Raw genomic sequence first — 15,564 nt, forward strand, 5'->3', positions numbered from 1 at the left:
ACTGCTCCTGCCTCTTCAATGTCATGTTCTGGAAGCAGAGTTTGCAGTTCTGGGGTTTGCTCATTTGTACTCTTCTGTTGTCACAGAATCAATGGTCCTGCTAGGCTGACAGCTCAGGAAATTCTCCCTTCTTATACCTGTTCCTCTGTAGGTGGTGGTTTTTTTTTTGCCCTGTGTCATTTCCCTTATGCCCATTTCTGGGTCATGGACTTCTCATTTTGTGAGTGTGTGATAGTAGAATTAGATCAGGGCTGCCTCTCACTCACAATGGCCTGACTGCAAATTGGTAACGCAGTAAATTCTCAACTCCCATAAGGTTTCAAGGGACTGGATACTTGCCATGACCAAGTGCCATCAGTATTTTGCCAGCATTTACTAGTTTCAAAGAGCAGATGATAAACAGCATGGCTTCTCATCCTTGAATCACAGAACAATTGACTGCTGGAATAAATGATTGCTGGTAATTTGTTATGTATTTTTAGAGAACTGAAGACCTAAGAAATGTGAACCATGGATTTAAACCTCAGCCTGTGACAGGAAGAAACCAGCTCCAGTTCATGGTGATCTAGTTCCATGACTCTTATCTTCTCTCATCTTCAATGCTGAATGAGTTGGCAGATCTGCTCACCTCTTAAGAGTGAAAGGTGAAGGACAGTCAGTCTGCCCCCTCACTGCGAAGAAAACAAATACTTTCCTTCCATTGTGCACCTTCAGGTGCCACTAAGGGAGCTTTGCTGTTTCCTGGGACTTACTTAATCAACCCTCCTTTCTGGTCACATTGTAACCTCTCTGCATGACTGTATTCACTCTCTCAGACCTCAGATGTAAATACACCAGGCCTAGGATACAGAAAGGACACATTTCTGTCATAGAATAAGATATTAAACCCCCACATCTGATTATTTCAGACATGAAATTACTGAGCTCTCTTTGCAGTATTGTAATAGGAATTAATTGCACACAGACACATTCAACTGCTATGAAATAAGCAGACAGACATGCTTTCCCCCAAGGGAAAGCTGCCACTTACATATTAAATTGCATACTGCAGACAACACCTCTCTGCCACTACCTAACAAATCCTGAAGTGCCTGTAAGCAAAGTAGCCCGGGAGACATATGCAGGGTTCCTCCAGCAGAGCTGGCAGATGGAAGAGGCAGTAGATTCAAAAGAAGCCTGGAAGGAGCAGCGCGAGGGATGCAAGAGCATTAACAATACACTGAAATAACTAATAGGAAAAAAGCAATGAAGAAAAAAGCCAGCCCCAAACTGATAGAGACCTTTAATTTAAAACTGAGTAAGCTCATTCATTGAGAAAGTGCAACAAAATACCCCAGACACAGTGCATTCGACTCCAACAATTAAAATTGCATTAAAAAGCAGATAGGAAGGTCTGAGTCTTAACAAAGAGCTGGCACAAAAGCTAGTCCTTTTCTTTGTTTCAGAATATTTATCTTTGGGTGGCAGAGATAGTCACTGATTAATTTTTTTTAGGTACTTAATTTACAAGTTCATTGCTTCTACTTGCAAGTCATTCTCTTCCTTAAAGATACTAGCTTGGGACTGGAGGACCATAATCTTCAGGCACTTAAGTGGGCATTTTTGAAAGGAGGAGTGTGTAGGGCTCAGCCACATATTTACTGTTGGGAGGAGATCCAGCTGGGACCTACTACACATTCCAAGTAGAGATTGCCCCCAGTTGTTTCTCTCTAAAATCTGAGGTATGCAAATGAAGTCCAGTTCCACTCATAACACTGCTGCAGGTTAAGAGGGTGCAAGTAGGCAAAAGGAGAGCACAGGGCTAGAGTAAGTTTATAGCAGGTGTTGCTCATGGGAGCTGCTCCCTTCTGATTACTGAACCAAATTTTGCTGTAGAGGTAATTGTGGAATTGCTGCAGGTAGGTCTCACAGCCAGAGCAGCCTATTCTCATTCATACCTGTTGCTGCCCTTCAGCTGAGCTTTACAAACCCAATAGGATTCTTTAACACATTGCAATTACGTGTCTCTTGCTAGCATTTTCTGCCTGCCCAACCATTACAGAACACTTTATGAATCAAGCTTACAATTCTCTGTATTTTTAAGGGAACAGTGCAGAGTAAACATCTGCAACAAAATACCAATGTAGTTTATCCTGAGTCCTGGTCCTGAACAGTTTCCTTTCTTTTCCTTTTAAATTCTCTTTCTTCCCCAACGCATTTCATACAGCAAGAAGAGCCACATTTACTGTGCAGAAGTTTATTAACTCAAATACAGACCAGTGACTTCTAGCATGTTTGCTTCAGTTCCCAATTCCATATGGAGGTTGCCTGTCCGGTCTATATCAGCATGATCTCCTGGTCTCAGCTGTCTGGGTTTGGTTTATGTCTCTTGGCTCTGCTGTTCTGCTGATGGTGGCTGTCTTCAGAGGATGCTTGGCTCTTTCCATTTGTCCCAGATTCCTCTGGAAAGTTCTGGCCCTCAGCCAGCACCTGCCGAATAGTCATGTTAATGCGGGAAGACTGCAAGTACTTGGCACAGACCTGCCAGTCCTCATCGGAGCTGTGCTCTATGACTGAGCCAACAGGAAGGTCTGAGGAGAGTGCTTGGTCCAGGCATGAAGGCAAAACTGTCCCTTCAAGGTTGGGGAGGACCCGGGGTACAGCGTGGTACAGCAGACGGCTGAAGCCGGACATCACCATGATATCTCCACTGTGCATGAACATTGCTGTTGGGGCTTCCTCCCGCTTCAGGCCCCCAAGCAAAAATATTGAGGATTGCCCAAAACTAGAGGTAGTATGAGGGAGGGAGAGAGAAGAGAAAATAAATTATTATATGTGCAGTAAGAAAGTACTAGCAGCTGAATCTCTTTGTGGAAAATTATATAATTCAGAAGGAGAAAACCAGATGGACTCCTAGCAAGAACTTTACAATGAGAACGTGAGAAACAGACTAAGAGAAGGCCTAGGTCAAGGTATGCATAGTGTAAGCAGTGGCCTTGCCAGGTTTGAAGCTCTGCTCAGGTATTTCATCCTTCCCTGTTAGTACCTAATTGCCACTCTGCTGCTTTAGAACAGAACTGTGCTGTGTGCAAAGAGCTCTTCCACTCCAGATGCCACATCCATGCTGTTTAAGCAGTCTTCAAAGAAAAAAATTATGCCCTTGAGCTACAGCCTCCTACTATTCAAACCTTCAGAGAGCAAACATTATTCAATTAACCAACTAAGCCATACCAACTTACTATAACCATATGCAACCAGAGGAAAGAAAAAAGCCAGCAATCCTTCCACAACACTCAAATACTTTCCTTGACTCACCTGAATGATAAAAGGGGCCGAGAATGGTCTAGTTCAGACTCATCCACATGAATTCCCAGTGAAGAGTCAAAATGATAGTAGTTCAAGATTCCTGCTTGGGCTTGGAAACCTCGGAACCCACAGGCTGCAGCCACTTGTTCTGACAGGAATGCAAGGTCTGAGGGGAAAGGAGTGTGGTGATTTGCTGAGTACTTCTGGAGGAAGGAGAGTGGAAAGAAAAAAACAAACCACACCCAGAACATCAGAGCAGCAAATACAACTGGAAACACACCTTGAATGAGAACTCTAGATTGGCTGATAGTCATGGAGAAGGACTGGAAAATGACTACAACATAGGCAGAACCACAGCAGGTTTACCTCCTGTCATTTAATTCTGGGCCTACGCCCAGACTGCCAGGGATTCAATCAATCGTGGAGTTAAGAATTGTATCGGTATGGCAAATCTGAACTCAGTAAGGTTAGTACCAACATCTAGAGGATCTACTTAGTCACTACCTAAAGCCACCAATGGAAAGGCATTTCTGTTATTTCATCAACAGAGCTCTGAAACAAGCATCTTTGTTCCTTGAAGAATAAGGCCAACTGGAATAATTGCAAACCTACTTTTTCTGTCTTGTGTGAGTAATTCTGAGAGGGCTGGAAGGGAACAGCCAACTTTTTATTAAGGCCACCCAATAATAGGCTGTTACAGAAGGGATCTGACCTGGTAAATATAAGGCTGCAAGCAGATTTATCAGCGTATTGCACATATTGGAGCAAGACTGCACATTCACTCTGCCATCCTTTCTCAGCCTCTGTCTGGCTCAGTCTCATGGAAGTTTAATTTTGGTTAAGAGCCCCAAATTAGCTGTTGGTTGGTGAGAGTGTAATATACTGGCTCAGACTCTTTAAGTTCAAAGTCACATCAGCAGCAGTCTCTTTCTGCTCTCACTTGCCCCTCCAAAGAAGGGGCTTCTCATGAATAGCTGTCTCCAAGCTCTCAGGGTCATTCTCCCCTGAAGTATCAGGATAAAACAGGTCTAGAGCCACGTATGTGCTACCACACTACTTTTCAAAGGAAGGAATGCAGCTGTTAACATTTGCTGTTAAATCCTTCACAGTAAACTAACACAGATTAACATGTTCTTACAAGCGTGGTTTGTTAAGGCCTTTCCTCAAGGCTGTTTCGTACAATCATAAGCATTTTATGGCATGATACCCTCCTGTCTGCCATTCTGAGTGCTTACAGCTGAAAAAAGAAAGAGAGAATTTCATTTCAGTACCTTAGTGTCCCAATTATAATGGTAGCCAAGGGTCACCCAGCGCAGCTTCTCCAGTAAGCTTCTGGGCTCCCATTTACTGGAACCTTTCCTTCTGCAAAGAGAAAATGAAAAGAAATAGGCTGTGTGTTAATTTCTGGGTGGTTTTCTGGTAGTGCAGCACACATTAATGAGATGCACTCACCCATGACAACCTATTAAAACCATCAGTGCTAAACTTTTATTTTCAGTGCCATTATATTTTTCCTCTAAAGACTCTAAAAATCCAGTTCATGCAGTTTGTGCAAACTATAGGGTCTGCTGTCAGCTGCTGTCAGGCAGGAGGAGTCCTGCTATGGCCTATGGAAAAGATATTACCATAGCAAATCAGATGGAAACATGCTAGTGCCACATGAAAAGAGGAAGGTGCACATCTCTCTTCTAGGAATTTCAGCTTCTTTTCTCAAGTTGTGTTATGATATAGAAAGAAAGAAAAAGGATGTGCACTCAGAACGTCATAATAAATAGTAGCACCAGATGGTTTGTTCTCATTTACAGCCTCACTACTTCAGTAAGACATGCTCTCTCACAAACCAGGATTCATATTTGTGCTGCCATGGTCAAGTCTCAGCCAAAGAATCTGCATTTAGTGTGCATTTCCACCTGGATTTCTACACCTTGATTCTACCCTTCACTTCTACCATACTGATCACTCCTATGCTCAAGGAGGAACAGGAATAAAAGAACAGTTTCTTTACCTTTACTACTTTTTCATAGCTCACTGATGATTGAAAGAAAGTAATCTTTCCAGTTTCCATCTTTGTCATAGAATAATAGCAGCTGCAATTGCCATAATGCAGCAACACAATAACTGTCAAATACATGCTGATTGGAACAACTTATGGAGCCCACAAGCAGGCAACACAGTATTTAGACAAGGGAGAGGCCAGAGCTCATTCCTCTGCATCTCTGAACTGACAAATGTAATGTTCATAACTAAACATTTTTAGCATGTGCCTTTTGAAAGTGCCCTTCCTCTTCCACTACAGTGCTGGAGTGTTTGCACAACAGTAGGAGCCCTAACGTGCTCAGTAGAGCCTTAGTCCCAGAACTTAATTTTGTGTGTGATTTCACAGGTGATTGCTAAGGAGAGGAAAGTCTGAGTGCATCTGCAAACAGTGAGATCCTAGAGCTGTAGCAGCAGGTTCTCCTACAAGAAAACACAGAAAAATTCTGGTACAACTATACTAGAAAGAGAACAAGACTGAACAGCAGGGGTACTTTGGTCTGAAGCTCCCTTTGTTCACTGGTACATTATTGCACCTGTGAAATCCCCCCAGCCTTTTCATTATACTTGAGGATATGCTTTTCATTGTCCCCAGCACTAAAGAAAATCCCCAGACTCCTCTTTGTGAAGACAGCATAGCACAGCACACATTTCTAGGAACTGTGTGGGCTTTGTGATACCTGCATCCTGAGAAGAGCAGATGAGCCACGATGCGAGCACATTTAGGCATCTTCCTGATGGCTTTAGGAAGTATGACAGGTTTGTCAAATCTGGGAAGCAGACCTCTTTTTTAGCTAAGCACTCCATTTCTGGCCTCCCTGAAAGGCTCTCACTCCAGACAAGTTGGCTGTCTGGATGCACTGTCTCCTAAGTAAGAGCACAAATGCAGTTTGTGCAGTTTGCTCACTGTCTCCCAAGTAAAAGCACAAATGCCGTATGCAGTTTGCTCACTTGAAGACTTGGACAAGGGCTTAATAAAACTGCCAGTGTTTCTGCCAGCCATCACTCCTCTAAACACTGTTTTCAGCTGCAAATTAACCTCTACTCCAATCATTCTCTGTGTGCACAGGAGGCACTGCTGGGAAACAACTGTCAAGGTGGAACAGTGCCCCACTTTTTCCAGCCGTAGGGCACAATACTTTCAAAGAACAATTTTGTCATGCTTGATAGAACATGAAAAAAGGTGTCTGAATTTCTGTTACTAATTCTGACTGAGCCTGGAAAACACAACTGGGGGCATAACTTCTATGTACAAATATTTAGAAGTCAAAATCTTGCTTTTTGCTGTTCTGTATCTTGTAGATGTCAAAAGTATTTCTGAAGAAAAATCTCAAGCATCTCAATTTTACTATGAGCTCGAGGTGGAAGATGAGAGTTGTAGGAAACTCTGATCTCTCCATCACATTAAACAACTGTGCAGGAAAATGAGCAGTGAAATTGACAAGGTAATAATAAATACCCAAAGAACTAAAAGATTGTGCACTGCAAAGAGCATCTCTCTTGTATGTATTTTAACAGGTGACTTCCATTACATGAAAAAAAGAAGAAGTCGTCTTCAAAACTTTCTGCTTGAATTCAAAATTTGGACAAATTCTCCATTAACTTCCAAACCAGAGAGAGGAAGGGCAGCTGTGTCTGCCACAGAACTCTGAACCTGTGGGAATCTTCAAGAGTAAACAGGGTTGCCATTAAAATGGTACATTTAATCACCATCTCAGATTGAATAAAAAAACCCCAAACCAACCAACCCCACCAAACCAAACAAAGACTTTGGATAACAAAACCACAGGAACTAGCTGGCCTAGGAAGTTCACAAAACCTGCAAGATACAGGTCTGACACCTGACTGGGAAGTAGGGTGTTTGGAAAGATCTCTTTTGCCTTAGGAAAACAGGAGGCCCAGAGGACCTCATGGTCCCACTTGCAGCTGAGCTTAGCAAGCTTCCAAGCACCGTGATACCAGCCAGGGTCACTATTTTACATCCGACTGATGGCTTTGGAATAATTTGCTATGCAAAATCCCATTCTGAGTGTGAAAGCAGAGAAATAACAAGGATGCACAACAAGCCTTGAAATACACATCTTTAACTTGGCATATCTGACACCATCTGCATACTGCCACCTTGTACACAGTCTTTTCCAGCTCCCTTTTCTGCTCATTTTTCTTAGACCTTATCAGAGCTGAGACCTTCTGTGTGGACTTACTTCAGCTGCTCCTTGCTCTGTCCCCACAGGTCAATGGTCTTCTCAGGAGCCATGTGCAGGTCCAGGTTGCAGACATTGGGTTTCTGGGGGTAAAGCTTGAGACACTGTTTCACCCAATGACGCTGGCAGCCCGGGAGGAAAGGGTTTAGAATGAAAATAAACCCTGATCAGAGAGAAAAAAGGGTGAGGGAGAAAGTGTGATTAGGCATTTTTGTTTTGTTGTGGGTTTTCCCCTAGAACTAGAGCCAAGGACAGGAATGGCAGGTACTGAAAAACACCTCAGACATACAGCCACTGACTGCATGTAAGCTGATGAAATCTTGTAGCAGGTCTGAATAATTACGTTAAAATCTGTGGGGTTTTTTCAGTGCAAACAAATGGTGGCAACAAGGTAGGAAGCAGGCAGGGAAAAACGACAATAAAGGAAATATCTGTGTAAAGCACATGGGACAATGGTTTCAAACTAGAGAAGAGTAGATTTAGACTGGATGTTAGGAACATGTTCTTTACCGTGAGGGTGGTGGAGCACTGGTATGGGTTGCCCAGGGAGGTGGTTGAGGCCCTATCCCTGGAGACACTCAAGGTGAAGCTAGACAGGGCTCTAGGTAACTGAGGATGCCCCTGCTTACTTGCAGAGGGGGTTGAACTCAATAACACTTGGAGGTCATGTCCAACCCAAACCATTCTATGATTCTATGATTACAGGTAGATAAAGCAGTAAGACCTTGGAAAACCAACTGCTTTGAAATATATTTGCTTTTCAACTGTTTCAGCAAAATTCTTCTCTTGAACCTTGAGAAATGTAAATAATTCTGGCCTAGTTTTGTAGACTTCAAACTAACCTTGTGCTGCCCCTAAACCTGTGCCATCTTCTTATTGTTATGTAGTGTCATGAATTGCAAAGAGCATTCCACAGGCTGAGCAAGTCTCTAGTATTGTAACTGTCCTTTGAATCTTACCTGAAAGTAAGCATGAAGCATTGTATCCATCTTTGTATTTTGGTATGGCAATACTCAGAGGGGATGAAAGTCAAATTATATCCCAAACTGCTTGTTGCTGACTGCAAATACTTTGCAGCCATTGTTAATTAACAAAAAGTAAACATGTAGTTAGCCTGCACACCCACTCAGCCAGGCACCTCAGACAGAGTTCAAGCAAGAACTCAAATAAGAGGGTTAGCAGAGATATAATGGATTGATTTGGTCTCCATCTTAACAGACAAGAGTCCTTGACATAAGAGCCTCCATCACCAGGAGTGCTAACAGCTTTCTTCACCATCATTTTCTCCCTAGGCCAGGGCTGGCCATCAGTTATTGATGAATAAGTCTCTGTCAGGAATATGCTACTAATCTGTACTGTACCTGCTTGGAGAACAAGGCACTCTCTCAAAGACTGTCAATTCAGTAAGACTCATCAACACAAAATTCACTCACAAGGAGAGGTAAGGGCACGGGAGGAACAAAGGAAAAGGAGGTCTTGAGGTTTTACCCTACTGTGTCTTTTTGAACTTCTCAGTCACACCAAGTCAGATAGAGAAGAGAAGGAAGAAGCAAGGCTAGAAATGTCAGTAGGATACAAGCTTGCCTTGTGGCCTTATAGAAGTGGTAATAAAAGCACATAAAATGTTTCCTGCCAGCACATCTCACAGACCTCGCAAGACTAAATTAACTAGTTAGAAAAAGAGCCTTCAGTGTGTTAATAACATACTGTCATTCTTCTCCCTCCATTCCCTGCACCTTCAGAGTACAGCAGGCTTCTGATAGGTTTGGTTACAGAAGTTGCTTTGCCAGAAGCATTAATTCTACTTTCTTGTGGCCTCTGCATAGAGCATAATAATAATATTGCCCTTCCTGTCTACAGTTTTTGATGTGGGATTCTGAAAGCATTTGACTACATCCAGGAAATTAAGCTCTGCTGTGTGTACTTTATCTCTAGGTATTAATGAAGGAATTGAAGCCTGGACACACATAACTGAGCACAAGGATCCAAATTTTACGATTCTTGCATCAGAAGCTCAGAAGATGCTCATGTGTCTCCAAACCTTTGTGTAGCCCTACAAAAAATCAGATCAGTCTAGATGTACAAAAGTGAGAACAACTAAAATGTGAGTTACTGCTATGCTTCTGATGTCAAGAAAACAGAAAACCTTCAATTTCTAAGAGCTGCAGAGTTTGGCTATAAAATTCTATGCTAACTTTCATGACAAACAGTTCCTGGGAGGGAAAGTAATGCTAATCAATGACCTTCCACACATGGGAGGAAAAAGAGTGAAAAAAGTATTTCAGTAGCAATCTTTATGAGCTAAATAAATAATGCCACTGACAAGCACAATTGAACCTCTTCATTTTAACAGAGTTGGTCTGAGTGGAGTGGTCAAAAGCCAAATTCTTTGGTGATCTGTATACTAAAGGAATCTGTCTTGAGGAAGAAGATGCAGTGCTCTCACTGCAGAAAAATCTTGCAGCACACTAGAGGTTAATTTATAACTATGGGAAGTGATGCCCCTGCTGCAATGTAATTTCTGGGAGAAATGTTTAGACAGACATCAAATGACAAGAGTGACCAAGCAAGGGCAGCTCTACTACGACAGGTAAGTGGAACAAAAGGAGAGGTAGAAGCCTTTCTGCTGAAGTTATTCCGTTCTCCCTGTATAAACCATACCAGATGGCTAGTGTGGCTGCCTCAGGTACAGAAACAGTAGGCTGCCTTTATAGCAACCCAGAATGACATTGACTGCAGTCCCAATGAACCAAAATAAATGTGAGGGGGAGAAAAATTAATCTACCAATCAAACAATCAATCACAAAAATTCTTGAAGTAAGGAGGATGTGGGAACTACACACTCATCTGCCTTACTAAAACCCCTGGTAAGATTATGGAGCAAACTTTCATGGCAGCCATTTTCCAGACACAAACTGGTTGAGGAACACAGCATGGATTTACTGAAGGGAAATTTTGTCACACCAACCTTACTGCCTGCTACACTGAGATGCCAGTTCCAGTATCTGAAAGGGGTCTACAGGAAGGCTGGGGAGGGACTTCTCAGGCTATCAGGTAGTGATAGGACTAGGGGGAATGGAATGAAGCTGGAGGTGGGGAGATTCAGGCTGGACATGAGAAGGAAGTTCTTCACCATGAGAGTGGTGAAGCCCTGGAATGGGTTGTCCAGGGAGGTGGTTGGGGCCCCGTCCCTGGAGGTGTTTAAGAGCAGGCTGGATGAGGCTCTGGGCAGCCTGATCTAGTGTGGGGTGTCCCTGCCCATGGCAGGGGGGTTGGAACTAGATGATCCTTGTGGTCCCTTCCAACCCTGACTGATACTATGATACTCTTTACCTTGGCTTTAGCAAAGTTTTCCAGTCTGCCTCCTTCAGCATCATTCCAGCCACACTGGGGACTCATGGATTTCATGAATAAACTAAAAGAGTGAGCAAATGCTGGCTGGGCCACTAGCCTTAAAGAATAGTGATTTGATGGTTCAGTGTAACCAGTGGTCGTTGCAAGCTGCATTCTTCAGTTTAATATGAGGGCCAAGACTGGTGACTACCTACGTCAACAACCTGGATAACAGGACATTCATCTTCATCACACTTAGAGATAACACTACATTGGGACAGCAGTTGGTATGCTGGATACTACTTTTTGCACAACACCCTGCAACAGCACAGCCTGAGGCCCAAGGAGCAGCTCCAAATCAAAGGACCGGGGTGCATGAGTCTGTAGCGCACCCTTGCGGCCATAAAGGCTGATTACACACTGGCCTAGATTCCTAACAGCTACCTGAAGGGAAGGTGGAGCCAGATTCTTCTCACACGTGCACAGCAAAATTGTAAGAGGCAAGAGTCACAAATTACAGCAAGGCAAATTTTGATTAAAGTGAAAAAAAATAATTAAACAATGTACAAAAAAACCATAACCACAGAGTGGGACAGATGGACAGAGAAGGTGTGCAAGCGCTAAGCACATGGAGGTCATCGCTGAGCACGTGAAGGAAAAGATTACCAGGAATAGCCTGCATGGATTCACAGAGGGGAAATGATGCTTGACCAATCTAATAGCTTTCTATCATGGTGTGACCAGCTGGGTAGATGAGGGGAGAGCAGTGGATGTTTATTACCTTGCCTTTGGCGAGTTTTTGACACCCACCCGTAACATCCTCACACATAAGCTTAGCAAGTGTGGGCTAGATGAGTGCACAGTCAGATGGACCGAGAACTGGCTGAATGATAGAGCTCAGAGGGTTGTGATCAATGGTGTGGGGTGGAGTATTGCATCCAGTTCTGCAGTCTGCACTTCAAGATGGACAGGGAACCACTGAAGAGAGTCCCACAGAGGGGCACAAAGATGACTGGGGGACTGGAGCGTCTCACAAGGAGAGACTGAGACACCTGGGGCTCTTTAGCCTGGAAAAGAGAAGACTGAGAGGGGATCTTACCAATGCATACCAATATCTAAAATGGTGGAGATCATGAAGGATGGGGCTGGGCAATTCACAGTAGTGGCAAGTCACAGGACAAGGGGAACAGGTTGTGTTTAATTTTTCTTCAAATTAGAATAACCTACCTGGATATCCCTTGAGGCCATAGGCTTTCCACTGGCTAACTGGCTGTAATCCTGCTCTGTAGGCATCTTGATCACTGACTGAAGAAACACTGAGCTGTGATCTGAACACCTGGCACAAGGAAATGGAGCTGGTTTAAAAAACCCCGCCCAAATAACAACAAAGCCAAACCAAACCCCCACACCCCTGAAATGAAGAAATACTCAATTATCCAAAAATAGCCCCTGTGAAAAAGAGTGCTGCCATATTCCAAGGCAAGTCTTACAGAAATGCCAACTGTATCACACGACTACTGTCTAAGCAGCTGTGACCAGAACAGGGCATGCTGCTAACGGAGCCAGCATGTACTCAACACATGAATCAAAAGGTCCCTACAGTTTTCACAGTACTTGAGGATCAGATGTTCTCCATTCATAAGCAAAACCCCAAACAACTTACACCAAAGAGAAAACAATTTAACACTGTTTGTCCACTTACACAGTACAACCTTATCATTAGAACACATTCTGGTCACTATCAACATCCACTAGAAAGCAGTAATTGGTACCCCTAACACTTTACACCTTTGTAGAATGTCCCAAATAACAAGTTGGTCATGATTCCATAGGGCAGATGCCTATTCTTATCTATAATTTAGAGGAGAAGTAATCCAATGATGAAGTGGCCAAAGTTGTGTGAAGTACTGCTGAAACCCTGTAAATTCTGAATAAAACATTGCCACTTTCTGCTGTTCAACAGCAGGGTCAACAGCTCAAGGCTTAGCAGAATATAGTTACCTGATGGACTCTCTTGGGTCACAACAATGCTTGTATTTAAGCTGCAATAAGCAAAGAGTTGCTGAACAAAACCAAACTTACCCACTGTGTTCCCACTCCCTTCTTTCAGGGCTGGGAAACACCTTAGGGAGGCCAGGAAAGAGGCAGGTTCCCCAGTCCAGATCTCCATGTGGTTGTGGAAAAGGAAAGAGCTGGCCAGGTATTGCGGGAGTAAGCAGGCAGTGACAGAGAAGACTTTATGATAATTTAAAGTGTTTCTGAAATGAAGGCCATTGCACATATGAAGTCTCTCTGGCTAATGTCTTCCAAGCAATAGGGTCTACATTTTGTGCACAGAATTTGTAGGAAAACTCTAAACTACCACACAGTAGCAGCTTCTGGCAACGTCCTCAGTTTTACCAATTTTTCAGCTTTCTGCCAAAAACAGCCCTGTGACTGCCAGCTGTGAAGAGCTCAGTTCAGAGTCCTGTCTGCAGAATGTCCCCAGGAAGGTTCTTCCTTCAGCTAAGTCTCTGCCACTTCTCTGCTGTCTCAAACTGCTTACCAACCAGCTGCTGCTAGGGCTCCTGGAGAAGAGAAGCTGTTTCTGCACTGAAGAATTACAAGTGCTGAATCAGTTAAATAAGCCTGGTGGCAAGGCAGCTGGGATATGTCACACTTCACTGAAGAGCTCAATCACTTGAAGCACTTTTCTGAGAGAAAAGCAACATTTCTGAGCCAACGTGCCTGGCCTGTGGTTCTTAAAGATAAAAGCCAGATGTTTTTAACCTGGGAGAAAGCTTTCACTAGCAAGCCATCAACTGATCTTAGAAGGTAACAGGCATAAAAAAGAATGCTGTGAAGAGGGGACAGATGCTTGTGATGCTTTCACATACTTCAGATTTCCCAGAAGGGCTGTAATGCTGCAATCCTTTATTTGATAAAGGATTGCTGCATGCTCGAGAATGGCTGAGATGTTAACAACTGCCTTGTTTAATGCTAACACCTTGAACATTTTCACATGGGTCTGGTTTTGTGTCTGTTAATATCAAAATTGTAGTCTGAGGAGCTACAAAAAAGATATTCTAACAGAACACTACAAAGCCAAGCATTTGAATACAGAACATTAGGCAAAGTTTCATTTTAACTACATTCCCTACTCTTTTTTTCCGTATAGGCTCATACATAGGAAACCCCTGGTTAACAACATCCATTATCCCTTTGGGGAAGATGAGTTTGAAGGATCACTTCTCCATCACCCAAGACAAGGGACATTACTAATTATGCTGGCTACCTCCTTCAGATGTGCTGCTGACATCAAGCCTCATATAGGTGCAGTGGTTGGACTTGCCCGTATGGCTAAGCCAAACGTTTATTACATGGGAGTAAGAAAGAATAAGCTTTACCAAAGGGGAGAAAGCAGGAATCCTGGGTGCACGCTGCACAGCAAAGAGCTGATCTCAGCTCTTACTCGAGCTCACTCAAGTATTTCAGGGACAAGGCAAGGATTAGTAGGGTCAGGAAACAGTGTCAGCTTCAGGAGTGAAACTTCTGGGCTTTTTTCTTCGGTCCTTCGCACAGTTCTAGCAGAGGCTTTGGAGATCCCTTGCTGCAGTGTAGGGCCCCAACTGAACACTATGGGAGCAAATAAACCTAAGCAGAAAGTAGCATACCTGTGAATAAGCGACACGCTGGCCAAGGGCAGCGGGGATAGCGCCTGGTGCCGTCGGGCACCGTGCCGTAAACCCATGGCAGCAGGCGCAGCGGGACCCTGGGCAAGCCTGCTCCTAGGTGCTGCGGACACAGAAGGGCGCTGGGCCCGCAAACGTGCCCGCCTCCGTTCAACTGCCGCACGACGGGCTTTTAAACACTACTGCGACCCGCAAGAGCTCAGCGCTGGAGAGCAGCACCTTGCAGCTAGTAACAGAACGGCGTTAGAGAGTTGACGTTAAGCGCGAAGGGCGAGAACGGGCTGCAGCACCGCAGCCACAGCACCGCTGCCACAGCACCGCGCTGAAACACGGCGACACCGCTCAACACGCGGGGCAAGCCCGGAGCGCGCCGCACGCCGGGACCAGCCCCTTGCCGAGAACAGGAGAAACTCGGCATTACCTGCCCCCCCGGCACGGAGAAGTCCACCACGCCCCGCAAATCCGACACATCGCGTTGCCGGTAGAAGCGAAAAAGCCGGCGGAAGGCGTCCTCCCCGCCCTCCCGGGTGAGGGCCGCCGCCGCCATCTTGGCCAGGCCGCGGGGAGCGGCGCTGCGCACTGCCGGGGCGGGGCCGGCCGCTCCCTTTCCCGCTGCAGCTCTCAAGATGGCAGCCACCAGCGCGGTGCGGGCGGTGGGGCGCCGTTCAAGGAGGTTCTTTGACATCTTCGTGACTGAGGTTCCCTGGACGGTGTCGAGCAGTGAGTCTGCGCCGTCCTCCTCTTCCCTTGCCGGTGCTACGGCTGGCGCGGGCTGGGCAGCGCGGGAGGAGGCGGCCCCGCCGCGTGTGCCGGCGCAGGCCACAGAGACAGGGTCACGGCGGGGGCGGCTGCGCGGGGGCGCCGCGGCCCGCTAACCCAGTGTCTGTTTCTCCCGCAGAGGAGCTGAAGGAGTACTTTTCCCAGTTCGGGTCAATACAGAGGTGCCAGCTGCCGTTTGTGAGTACCTGTTCATCTTCCCCGCCACTGCTGTGCCTTCTCGGTAAAATTAGGAGCTACCGGCCGGCGCTCGCCGGGTC

General features: G+C 45.0%; 1 protein-coding gene across 1 annotated transcript; it reads right to left on the reverse strand.

The window, feature by feature from the left end:
- Positions 1 to 1,121: 1,121 nt before the first annotated feature.
- ALKBH1 (alkB homolog 1, histone H2A dioxygenase) lies at positions 1,122 to 15,227 on the reverse strand. Its single transcript, XM_068148661.1, has 6 exons — positions 14,949 to 15,227; positions 12,084 to 12,192; positions 7,524 to 7,686; positions 4,557 to 4,647; positions 3,295 to 3,488; positions 1,122 to 2,764 (listed from the first exon to the last, which is right to left on the reverse strand). Exons 1-6 carry the CDS (start codon positions 15,210 to 15,212, stop codon positions 2,341 to 2,343), a joined length of 1,245 nt encoding a protein of 414 aa, XP_068004762.1. The 5' UTR covers positions 15,213 to 15,227; the 3' UTR covers positions 1,122 to 2,340.
- Positions 15,228 to 15,564: the final 337 nt, after the last annotated feature.

Source organism: Melanerpes formicivorus, unplaced genomic scaffold (genome assembly GCF_026170545.1).
Source record: "Melanerpes formicivorus ecotype bairdi unplaced genomic scaffold, bMelFor1.0.p_v2 SCAF_17, whole genome shotgun sequence".
NCBI lineage: Eukaryota > Metazoa > Chordata > Aves > Piciformes > Picidae > Melanerpes > Melanerpes formicivorus.

What these genes read in the sequence shown, in the direction of transcription:
- ALKBH1 (XM_068148661.1), bottom strand. Translation starts at nt 15,212, where the DNA reads ATGTCAAAGAACCTCCTTGAACGGCGCCCCACCGCCCGCACCGCGCTG. An exon ending in TGGCCTCAAGGGATATCCAG is followed by an intron (nt 7,687 to 12,083) that starts GTAGGTTATTCT and finishes CTCTCTGATCAG; the next exon opens with GGTTTATTTTCATTCTAAAC. An exon ending in CGGCCCCTTTTATCATTCAG is followed by an intron (nt 2,765 to 3,294) that starts GTGAGTCAAGGA and finishes TACTACCTCTAG; the next exon opens with TTTTGGGCAATCCTCAATAT.